A 12,364-nucleotide genomic window follows, 5' to 3' on the forward strand; every position below is an offset into this window, starting at 1 on the left:
GTAGTCTGAATTTAGAATGTGATGGTAGGAAATGAGAACCTCTATGGAGGCCTGAGTGCAAATTGTAAAAGTGTACAATCATGGAAAAGGTTCCTTAGTTGTAGTCAGAATAAAGAAACAAACATAAAGGTACCTCTCAATTATGGCATCAAAAAAAAAGTTCATGAAAAAAATGTAAACCCTGAAAGCTTTTTTAAGAGTAGTAGCAGTAGTAGTAACCTTACAGTACTAAATGCTCGGTTCTCCTTCCCCACCTCTGCTTATTATTGCAAGAACATTTTGCCTGGCAACATATTAATTAATATCTAAATTTCTATCTGTTCTGTAAAAATCAAAACTGATGAAACATGAAGCACAAAGGAGCTTAGTTATTAGCGCTGTGCGAAATGGCACCTTTCTGTTTCTACTTGCGTTTTGAGGTTTTGATGGAACAGCGTTTCGTTTTGAATTTCAGTTCAGTTCAAAACTGATGTTTTATTTCATCAAAACAGTGCTGCTGTTTCAGGGCTGTTTTGATGTTTCACCCGCAGGCTATAATGGCAAAGCTTGAAAGAGCCTCTCTCATCCAGCAGGCAGATCGGGGCCCAACCCCAGGAGGGCTGCAGAGGCTGTGCCAGCCCCCCTGGGGTTCTGGGAGCCCATCTGCCTGCCAGATGAGGGAGGGATGCAGCCTGGGCCCAGGGAGTTGGGGAAGGGAACTGAACCCCATCGCTTAGTTCCCCTTCCCAGCACTGGGATCGATCCGGGAAGGGAACTGGGGCTGAACTGAGTGCTACCATCAAGCTGGGGAAAGGAACTCAGCCCAGCTCGGCTGAGTTCCCAACCCCAGCATGACCATTGGGCTGAGGAAACGAAGTCAGCGCCCCCAGACACCCCAGCCAGCAAGCAGGGTGGGGGAGACACCCAGCAGGGGGGATCCTTCTCCCCAGCTGCAGTCAGCAGTGGCTGCATGAATTCCCTGTATCAGGAACTTTGGTGGGGAGGGTGGAAAAGGAGCCCCCTACCTGGGCAGGTTCTTCCCAAGCTTTCCAGTTGGGGTCTTGCTAGGGGCTGGCCTGGGCCCCACCATGACAAGGGGGCTCCTTTCCCCTTGTCCCCCCAGCAGAGTTCCCAGGGCAGTAAAAAGTGGCACTGGAAACACACCCTGCCACTACTTGGCTTGCAGCTGCAGAAAAGGAGCCCTTCCAGGCAGGCTGCAGTGCTGGGTCAGCTGCAGGGACCCCCTCCTGGCCAGCCTGTGGCTCACAGCTAGCCAGGAACAAAGGCTGTCACTGACTTGAGTCAGTGACAATTGAGAGGGCATGACCAGCCCTGTGCTGGCAGAGCAGATAACTCTGCCTGAGGCAAGCACACCCCGCTGCAAGAGGCTCCTGGGATGCCAGTGAATGCAGCCTAGCTCAATATGTGTTGGATGTGGCACAGATGTTAGAAAAAGGGCTGTAACCTAAAGCACTTTAGTCTGATAACACATCCATTAAAGGTTAACTTAGAGCATGGTCCACCATTTTTAAAGTACTTTATGTGCCATGAACACCTATTCTATTACAGCTTTAAAGAGCTTTCTGTATACTTAACACGTGTTAAGTGTAACATCCATAGCTAGCCTATGAAAGACATCACTTGAAGCATTTGCATTCAATCTCTTCCTGACTAAATCAACCTAGGAACATATGGCTCTTAGTTTTAAGACCATTGACTTAGACTTATTCCTTCCACTCTACTGAATTAAAGGATAGTCTTTACATTTTATATCAGGCACAAGCTGAAACGCTAATTTCAAAACAGTTCTGATCTCCTCAAATACATATAGAAATTTTCTTGATTTAAATACAATGAGGAACAAAGGTTCCCTGTCTGTCATTTCATCCAAAAAATAAAGTGAGTGATTGCTTTTTATGCAAAATTAAACACTGTCTGTACATATCAGTCCTATGAAGCTGCCCTTTGAAAAAGAGTGGTTCAGTGGCTAAAATACCAGCTTGGGACACTGGAAATATGGATTCAGTTTCTTGCTGTCACACACTTCCCATGTGACCCTGAGCAAGTCACTTAGGGGGCCTGTAGACCTGTGGGACACCTGCTCCAACACACTATAATTACAGCCCATCAGAGCAGACTCAGTTAATCAAATCCACTGGAGCATGCTGGCCAGCACTCTCCAGCAACCTCAGTATCTCATGTACTTTCACTTCAGAATGGTGGTGGGGGTGCTTTAACTAAAGCTCATTGAACAAGCTTTAGTTAAAGAGCCCCCGCTGCCATTTTGAAGCACGAGATGCTGAATGCATGAGATGCTGCAGACGTTTTAATTAGAGCAGCTCTAGCAAGAGCCACCCCAGTTCAAGCACCCCCCACCCCACCCCCGGAGCACATGTAAAGATACCCTTAGGTGTTTAAGCCCCTAATTCCCACTGAAATCTCAGTGCCTAGAGAATTAGGCATTTGGGTCACTTCAGATAAATCCTTCCACAATAAAAGTCTATCCAAATCAATGGGACTTAGGTACCTTTGAGGATCAAGGCTGCAGTCTCTCTGGGAACATCTATATGTTCATTAATGTGCAGTAGTTACTGCACATTAAATTTAGTACTTAATGAAGTACTAACTAAATGCGCAGTAACTAGAGTTACTATGCAGTAGTGCTGGTGAACATCTTTTTAGAGATGCTACTGCCTGGTAGCCTACTAAATACTGTGCATTAGCATATTAGCACTGTCCATGCTGTGACACAAGACTGCACAATGTTATTAAGCTACTGCACATCAAGCATCTCATAGGCATATCCTCTGGGCCTCAGTTCCCTACCTGTAAGATCTGGAAAAAATTGTTCACTACCTCACTGTGGTATTGAGAGAAGAAATGTATTTCAAAGGTTGTGAAGCACTCAAATACCACAGTAACAGAGACTACATAAGTATGTAAGACAGAACGGATATGAAGCCTTTCCTTTATTGTATTATATTATTTGTATGTTTGACTTCTAGTGATGTAGAAACTTCCAGAACTTGGCACGATTGTACAAGTCAAGTTACAAGTGACATTGAAGGACTTTCTAGGACAAATAGAAATTATAACATTAGAGAAAAAATAGCCTAGTGCTTTTAAAGCACAGTATATCATCCTAATTCTGTCAGTGGCCAGAATGAAATAGGACAACCATTATCAAGGTGTTTCTTGTGCAGCTGAAAGAAATGAAAGCAGAGCAACTTGTTATCTCCCCCAAGCCATGTTTTATAGACAACAATCTTGAAGAACTAACATCTCTCCTGATTTTTTTAAATGCTTTAAGAAAATCTTAAAATCATATACCAGGTGGAGAAGAAACCCAAGCAACAGAATGCATAGTTTCTTACTTATTTCTATAGAAACACAGCATGGTATTTTTAGCCAGCAAACTATTAATGAGAGTTTTTAACATGAAGCTTCTGAGTGTTTCACTGAAATCAATATAACTGCTCGTGTGCTTAAAATTAAGCATGTGCTTAAGTGCTTCACTGGATTAAAACCAAAATGAATAATGTTATCTTGTAATTTAAAATATGCAACTTTTCCGTAGCTCTTTTTAATTGTAAAATAATTATATGCATGATACTGTATGCTAACGAGTGATTCTATTTACAATGAATTTAACCACCAAAAAAAAAAACCCAATCACTTGTAAATGTACCCAAAGACTGATATAAATCCAGTTAGTCTTCCCAGTGTTAGATAATTAATTTACTATCCATCAAATGTTTTATTTTACACTATAGATATTTTTTCCAGGAAGTTAATGAATTTGAATATTGATAGAGATCGATTTACTTTTATTCTAATTTTCACAGATTTTGTATGTAATTCAGTATTTTCCCCATCTTTAAGCACAAGTAAAAACCAAAAGAATTTGTCAGTCTTAAGCTTCCTTGCCAACCACAGTGCATAAATAGCAAAATTTCTTGGTACAAACTTGTGCTGGAATATTTGGTTATTAATGGGCATGTCTACCCATGCACTTAATGCAGCTGAGTAAACTCTGGTGCAATATGAGCCAGAGTAAACTAACCCCAATATCACCATCTACACATCCATTTAAGTGCAGTAATTTATGCTACCATGAGATAGTACCTGCATCTGATGGTACTATCCTACACCAGAGTCAATTAATATACTGCAGCCTAATTGTGGTGCATGTGTAGACAGTGATGATTTACTGCACAGTAAATTAGTCTACTGCACAGTAAAGCACATGTGTACATGTGCCCAATAAGAGTTAACATGAGGCATACGGTCAGATGCATACACATTGGGTGAGTTATTTGGCATCACACAATCAGAAGCTGTTTGTTGACCCTAAGCAGCAGTCTACCACACACTGATTTGACGTCCAATCCTGGAAACCTGTTGAATCAATCATGGCCCTGAGGGTCATTAGAAACTGAAAGCAGTCAGACTCTGATAGAAAATGCTTGGCTCCTTTTAGAAAAAAAAGATCAGAAGGAGTAAGCAAACTGAGTGGCAGTTTCCTATACATCTACTATTTTAAAACTAATAAGTCAAATTCATCCCTGGCATAGCTTTATTGATTTAATGCAGCAACATCAGAGCTAAATTTGTCCCAATATGTTTATTATAAGAATTTCAGCACTGTTTATATTTTAGAGAATATGTGGATATATGCTAACTTACCCTGTATCTGCATGTATAATTTAGGTAATTTCTCATGCTGAGAGACACTTTTGTATACAAAGGTGAATCTGAAGGATGTTTGTATGATGAACTCTCTGAAGATACACAAATCAGTATAGAGAGTTTGAAAATTTGCAACTCTTACAATGTATGTTCCTACAGCTTAGTCAAATAGGACACTGAGCTAAGAGTTAGAAGATCAGGGTTCTTTCCTGCTTCTGCTACTGACCTGCCTGGTGACTATAAACAAGCCTATTGCCCCATTTTATACATTAAAAGCATTATTAAACTCCTTAATGGCCTAACACTAGATTAGAGTGTGTGTCTCATTCTGCCCCAATAATCTTGGCTGTTTTTTTCTGAAGAGTAGAAAATTGCTTTTTTGGCTTCAGGAACTAACATGCATAAAGAAATTTTACTGAGAACCATATCATTTATCCATATCTGTTTTTATTTTTTTTAATCTGGGAAATGTATTTATTTGTATCTTTAGCATCTGTTTGTATGATGCAACATATGAGCAGGATTTCAGAGATCTTGACTGCAGAGTTGCATTTGGAGGTATCAGAGAAGCTTTGTTTGCATCTAGCTGCACAACAATGCAACCCTAATATTAAATATATTTTGGAGCAAGTAGACTCATCTTATATAAGCCAGAAACAACCAGAGTAACAGATGTGAAACTGAAACTATATGATATACAATAGGAGGAATGGGGTCAAAAACAGTCTCTGGAATACTAGGTGTCAGACATGTATCTATGGTTAAATAGATAAAATTGGCATACATTTGAGAGAAATCTTTTAGTTTGGGATTCAGATGTTCTGCCAGGCATTTGGCTAAGCAGATGTACCAGCAACTGTAATTATCCCCTAAATTAAAAACTCACAATAAGGAAACTGAGGTATGCTAACTCACAATAAGGAAACTGAGGTATGCTAACACAATCTCTTATTTCAGCCTACAAGGAAAAGATGAAGGAGCTGTCCATGCTGTCTCTGATCTGCTCTTGTTTTTATCCTGAACCTCGCAACATAAATATCTATAAATATGATGGTGAGTAACATTCACAGGAAATCATCTTACTTATCAGATAATTTGTCAGTGCTGGGAAATGACTTATTTCACTCCAACAGTTTCTCATGTCATTTACTCAATACTTATTTAACAGTTCACTTGCTGTCTCTGACTGTTAGCCTGTATTGATTGCCTATCATTCACTATGGGGAAAGTTTGGTCCCAAGAACAATGTATTAAAATCTCAAAGCTAGCTATTTTATAATTAGTTATACTGTTCTTAGTGCCTCAAGAAGTCCTTCCCACCTGAGAACTGCAAATATTTATGGCTTATGCAATTCTCAGGGAAAAAAAATAAAATGTGTTTTTCTTAGTGATAAATAATGAGGGACTTCTTTAAAAAATAGTGTATTTGGAGTTTTCTATAGGAGGCTCAGCATGCACAGGCTCTGTGTTTTTAAATAAATACAAACAGGGTGTTTTGTCTGTGAGCCAGCAGGCAGGCAGTAGGATGGCAAGCAATTGGACAGACTTTGGGGGGAGTTGCATTTCTGGATTACAGAGAAAAGGGTCTCAATAGCAACTGCAAAAAGCCCCCCAAAAACAGACCATCGCTCTACCCATGAGGTCTGTAGAGCTCTTGATCCCAAGAGGATTAAACAAAACATTGGGGAAAGTGTTTTAAAATGAATTTAAGGGGACATTACTGGAAATAGATGTTTTTTCTTTATCCATGGAACTGGGAAAGGAGAAGTTTCAGCTGCAAGGTAAGCTTCTCTGATGACCTGACAAGTGGGGCATGTCCGATGAGTGGAAACGTGCATTTCCCCAGGGACAAAGGGCAGCAGCACAATATCTGCCACTGCTCCTTGTCTCTGGGGAACCCCCATGCCTGCGTGCTCTGGCATGTGGCAGGTTGCCTCAGGTGGGGTAGGGAAGGCTGGGACCAGCACCTGGGCTGGCCCCAGCAGGCTTACCTGAGGTCCTGGGGGGGCGGGTTCAGATTTGATTCAAAGAGATTAAAGGGTCTCCTGATTTGATTCAGATTCAGAAATTTGGCTGTTGAATCAAGCTGAATCTCTGCCGACTCAAATCAGCAACCAAAGCTTTGCACAGTCCTATTACATAGGACATGTTAATGTCTCCCTGCATCACAGGATACTCTTCCAGGTTCCCAGAAGAAAAGAATCAACTTATGCCAAAATGAAAGGGAAGGTACCTCCTGCTAGAACAATTTTCAGTCTCTAGTAAGCCATTTTGCTGGAGCTACCAAATGAAATTCTGCTAATTCCCCTATATACTGCTGGTTCCTAGACAACTGTAGATATTGTCTCTCCATTCAGGAACATAAGGTTGGGTTTAGCATTGTTAAATTTACTTCACAGATATGGAAGTTAAACAGATCAACAAACGTGCCTCTGGCCAGGCCTTTGAACTGATCTTAAAGCCACCATCTCCTGTCTCAGAAGCACCTCGAACTTTAGCTTCTCCAAAGAAGAAAGAACTGTCTCGTGAGGAGATCCAGAAAAAGCTGGAAGCTGCAGAGGAGAGGAGAAAGGTATATTTTCCTCTTTAAAAGAAATCAGTAGTTATGTCTTCCCCTTTGAACTCATTTCCATTGGTATCTGTGACTCACAGTAGACTCCTTGCAAGATTTTTTCAATGAATATGGGACATGGAATGAAAATAAGTCAAATGAAAAACTTAAATTTTTACATTTTTAGGCAAAATGAACAAATTTGACCAGTTCTAATAGCCAGGGCTACTTAATAAGGTATCTGTGAACAAGAACTCTTACAAAAGTTTAAATTCATGTTCTTTTTTTCAAGGGTTGTCTATGTAAGTTTCTATATAGAATAACAATCTTCTCCTTCTCCTTTGTAGCCTTAATCAGCATTTCAGAGTCATGTAGGTGTTTGTCATGTACTTTCTAAAATGGTATTAGATGTTCTAGCAACAAATAAGATAAAGGCAAACTGGGGGGCGCATCTCCAATGATGTAGCATCAACAGGTAAAAACTGTGACACCACAGCTATGTCACTATAGCAATGTGCTCCCTCATTATAGTGTGTTGCTACAGCGATGTAGCAGCTAAAAATAACCATGCATGGCCAGCACAACACAGTACAGGCTGTTACTGCACCGTCATTTAGTACTTCCTCTTGGAAGTACTAAATGACGGTGCAGTAACAACAGCACTGTATAGCCATGTGTGGATGCACCCATGGTATATATAGGAAGCAGAAACAACTATACTCCAGCTATGTGGATTTTACCCTGATTGAGGAGGCAAAGAAGTCCTTACTTGCACACCTATAAATCATCTTTAGGAACGGGTTTCATTAGTGTATATGCTTAAGCTGTATTTGCCATAAAGCATTTTTCCCCAAGTTAAAACATGATTCTGAACTGAAGAAAGCAAGCAAGCACCAGTCAGGGGCAGCCTGCAAAGCTGATCTAAAATTCATCTGTGCTGGACTCAGCCCTTAGTGCCATTCCATGTATGACCAACCTTTATGCTACAGTAGAGTGATCTGAGAGTGATACAAGCTTCTGCCAGACTGCAGTGGTCACAAGAGTCCAAAAAAATCAATGAAAGATTGGCATAAAGCCCCTATTCATTCCCTACTGTCATGCTCTCCTTTCCCTGTAGCACTGAAGGAGAGCTAAAGACCTCTATGTCAGCTCTATAATACTAACTGATCCATCCTGTCTGGGGCAATTAAATTGGCATCAGGCCCATATTTCACTAGAGATGTGCAAAATAACTGCACCCCACAAAGGCTCTTGCATGAAATTTGTGAAAGTAAAGCAAGTCCAGCTGTCTCTGAGTATCTTGAATGTTATCATTTGCTATAGAGACCACATCTTGCAGAATTTTGCAGAATATGGGCAAAAATAAACATAGAAATAGATGGACCTGTGATACAGCCCAAAAGTGCTTGCAGCAGTTTGTAAGCTGTTTCCTAGAGAAGAAAAAGGGCTCCAACTCCATTTCAGTCTACATCAGGAATAATTATCAAAGTCAATGGCAAAAATGTAAGGATGAGGAGAATCGGGCCCTTTAGAGTCAATGGAGCTATGCTGATTAATATTAATCAGATCTTGCCCTTATTTTTAATCCATTTAGAAAAGTGGTTAAACAAAGGGACAGCAATGGGATGAAATAACAGCAGTTAAGAAACCTGATACCGTATAAATATCTTACTGGGATATCTAAAGCATAGAGGCCAAATTATTTTACAGATCAAAGTGTGCATTTCTCGCCATAGGAAACCTAATTATGTCATTAATCCAAGAACTGGCCACAGTTGCAGACACTGGGGTCCTTCCCCCTACAAATACATTCATTTTGAATGATGGTCTCCACCTATAACTTGCTAGTTGAATTATTTTAATGTACCAGATCCTCAGTCAGTAACATGCTCTTTTACCCATCTATAGCAGTTATCAAATATAATCATCATAGATCATGTCCCTCCAGCATAGTTTTTATAAATATGGAATATAACTAATTGATGAGAATTGTCATTTAAAAAATGAAGTATTAATTGATTCCACCAGTTTGCAATTAGACTGCACTGTTAATTAGAACAGCGTTCATTAATAAATTGTTAAATTCATGTGAAAAAGCCTACAGCGACGCATACATTCCAACAATTCCTTATTTGCGCTTTTGATTCTCCATTTCTTTATCATAATTCTTATCCCTTCATGCCTGCCTTTTTATCGTGTTCTTTCCTCCCTTTCTTCCCCTCCTCTTTCTCATCTCTCCTAATAATCTTCACCTAATACCACCCTCTCTTCATGAATGATTTCTTTTACTTAATCTTCCAGCTCGCAGCGAAACCCTCTTTGGATATTAATAGACTTGTCTTTCCATATACAGAACTTTCCTCACAGTGCGTCATTTTTAGTCTGTTATTTTTATGTTGTACATGTGCTATATTTTCATCTCGTAGTAAGTAAACAGAAAGTGCTCTTCATCATTTCAGTTTCTTAATGGTATGGAAAATTGAACCAGATCTCTAACATCAAACAATATACATCCATTGGTCTTGGAATATTTAACTAACACCCCAGAAGTATAGACTTCAAAAACTCTAGGCTCAATTATACATTATGACTGTCATTAATCAGCATATTAGCATGAAAATTAGACACTAAAGGGAGGCACAATTCTACTAGTCTTTGGATTACGGTAGAGAAATCATATGTAATTAAACCCTCTTAATGGCCTTGTATTTGGATGAAATTTAATCGCACTGGTCCCTAATGCTTAACATCACAAAGAATTCAGAACAATGATCATATTTTCTGACACTGATGCTGTCAGTTATACGGTAAAAGCAATGTGTCTTTTTTTAATCCTGTTATTAGTAATGCTGAAGGAGAGCGTCCCACCCAGGGAGCACAGCATGAACAATGCTTCTTCTGTTATATGGAGTGGCCAGTTTCCCTGATTTGCCTCTCCATCTGCTAACACCGCAGCAGGACTCCCCATCTGGTGATGGGGCTGGAACACATTGCCTCCTCCAAGGTTATTATTAGTATTGCTCTATTCATTGGCAAAAAGGCAATTTTTAATACAGTTGATCCTCCTTTCTGATCGTTTCATAGAGACAAATGCACCTGAGCTTTGCTCCATTGCATGGCACAGAAATCAGCAAAACCTCAGTAGTCTCACAGTTAAGAATCTAAATGTCAAGACAGAAGAAAAATGGAACCTGCAGAATATTTCTCTCTTTCTGTCCTAGAGATGGATGGGGCACTTATTTGGGGAATTCAGAGTTACTGGCCCAGCTGAAGTAGGCAGAGAAACAGAGAACCACTCACTCTATATAGCAGATTTCCCTGCCAAAGCAGGAGATTTTATCATGAAATTAACTTTCCTTCCTTTAGCTGCCCTAATTTTCAAATGACAAGTTCCAGTCCCCTTCAGGGGCATCAGAAGTTGGTGTGCATCCACAGACAACCAACCAGTAGCAATAGGGCCACAGAGCCAACAATGATGCCTGGTGGAAGGGAAATGAGAAGCAGTGCAGAGGCATTATTTACACAAACTCCAGTGTGAGGTGGAAAGAAGACCACGGTTCAAAACATACCTTGCACTCCACGGCTAGGGACAGACATTCAAAAAAGCTCGAGACTGAATTGATTCAATCTTTGCATATTAGTCTAACCTGCAGAGAGTGAACCAGTTTGCAAGAGGATAGACGTTGAGCACATGTCTGCAGCGGCTCAGGCCAGAAGCCCAGGGGCACCGGAGCAGCCCTTCGCTTTCAACAGGGAAGTTGAGCTGGGAGGGGGGCATTGCCAGGTGCTGGTAGGCCTGAATAAAACTGAGGAAGGGTTTAAACCCCAACCTCAGCCTGCAGCATTTGGAGGGTGGGGCAAGAGGGAGCATCTGCTGTGGGTGGGTGGATGGGGGGTGAGGAAGAGAGGAGAGCTCTGCCCACCCTAGCTGCTCCCTGACAACTGGGAGCAGTCCTGGCACACAAGGCTGCCCAGTCCCAGAGGGTGGGGGAGGAGCAGAAGGAAGACAGGGTAGGGGCTCTATGTGAGGCTGCCTGGCCTGTCCCAGCCCACAGACTGAGGGGGGGCTCTGTGCAGCACTGCCCAGCAAGGGTGCGGGGAGCAGCTGCAGACACAGGAGGCGAAGAGTGGAGGAAGAGTCCCTCTCCAGGGCTGGGCAGTCTTGCATACAGTGCCCACCCCCGCCAGGCCTGCAACAGCAGGGAGAGAGGGGGAGGAGGAGGAGTCCCCCTCCAGTGCCCCCTTCCTCACCCTGGAGGAGGAAGAGGGGGAAGAGTACCCCCCAGCACAGAACAGAGCCCCTCTCCCCATCCCAGCACGGCCCCATTAAGGTGAAGGGGGCAGGGAGAACAGTTAATTCCTCCCTCCACCTCTTCTGGTCCCTTCTGCCCTGCAGCCAGGGTCTGCCAGTCCCAGGGGCCACTGACTGACAGGCAAACCTTGGCTGTGGTGGGGGAGGAGGGGAAGGAGGGAAGAATTAACCCCCTCCCTGCCCACTTTGCCTTAACGGGGCCATTCTGGCTAGTGTCGTGCCACGTCCTGTCCCTGCTCTGGCCAGAGAGCAGAGGGGCAGGGCCAGCCCAGCTCTGAAGCAGACCAGAGCCCCCCCAGAGAGCATGCCGGGATGCTGGGGGAGTCTGGTTTCAATTAAACCAGGAAGAGGTCTGGGACAGACATTGCAAAAACTAGTTTGAGCCCAATCAGTTAAGTCTGATACTACATTTAACCAGGTTTATCTCAAACTGGTTTCGGCCATTTTGAAACTCATTTATGTGCACCAAATGTCTGTTCTGTTCCAGGTTTAAACCAGTTTCTCATCACTTAAACCAGTTTATGTGTAATGTCTGTCCCTAGCCCACATGATTATGAGATCATGCCCCCTGCCCTTTTACACAGCTACTAGCCCTAAGGACATAAAGCAGTCCTTCCAATGCTGCACAGATTTTTCATTATCGTTACCTCTTCCAGATGTTTTTGCACATATTGGTATGGGAGGTCACTGCCAGAAGGCACCTCCTCTCCACAATCCAATCTACTTTTCACAAACAATAGCTCAAAGACAATCATAGCACTTAACAAAATCCAGCAAGAGGATGATGAAGCTAGACAAACTGAGACTTGAGGCAAAGTGGTAAAAGTGAGGGT

General features: G+C 42.0%; 1 protein-coding gene across 1 annotated transcript in view; it reads left to right on the forward strand.

Annotated features, from left to right (window-relative positions):
* Positions 1 to 12,364, forward strand: part of STMN2 (stathmin 2) — a 58,471-nt gene that overhangs the window by 27,608 nt on the left and 18,499 nt on the right. Inside the window, exons 2-3 of the mRNA XM_090040221.1 lie at positions 5,626 to 5,721; positions 7,068 to 7,240. Of these exons, the coding sequence (XP_089896347.1) occupies positions 5,626 to 5,721; positions 7,068 to 7,240 (269 nt within the window). The remainder of the gene's footprint in view (positions 1 to 5,625; positions 5,722 to 7,067; positions 7,241 to 12,364) is intronic.

The sequence above is a fragment of the Crocodylus siamensis genome, chromosome 3 (genome assembly GCF_052110815.1).
Source record: "Crocodylus siamensis isolate JL-2025a chromosome 3, ASM5211081v1, whole genome shotgun sequence".
NCBI lineage: Eukaryota > Metazoa > Chordata > Crocodylia > Crocodylidae > Crocodylus > Crocodylus siamensis.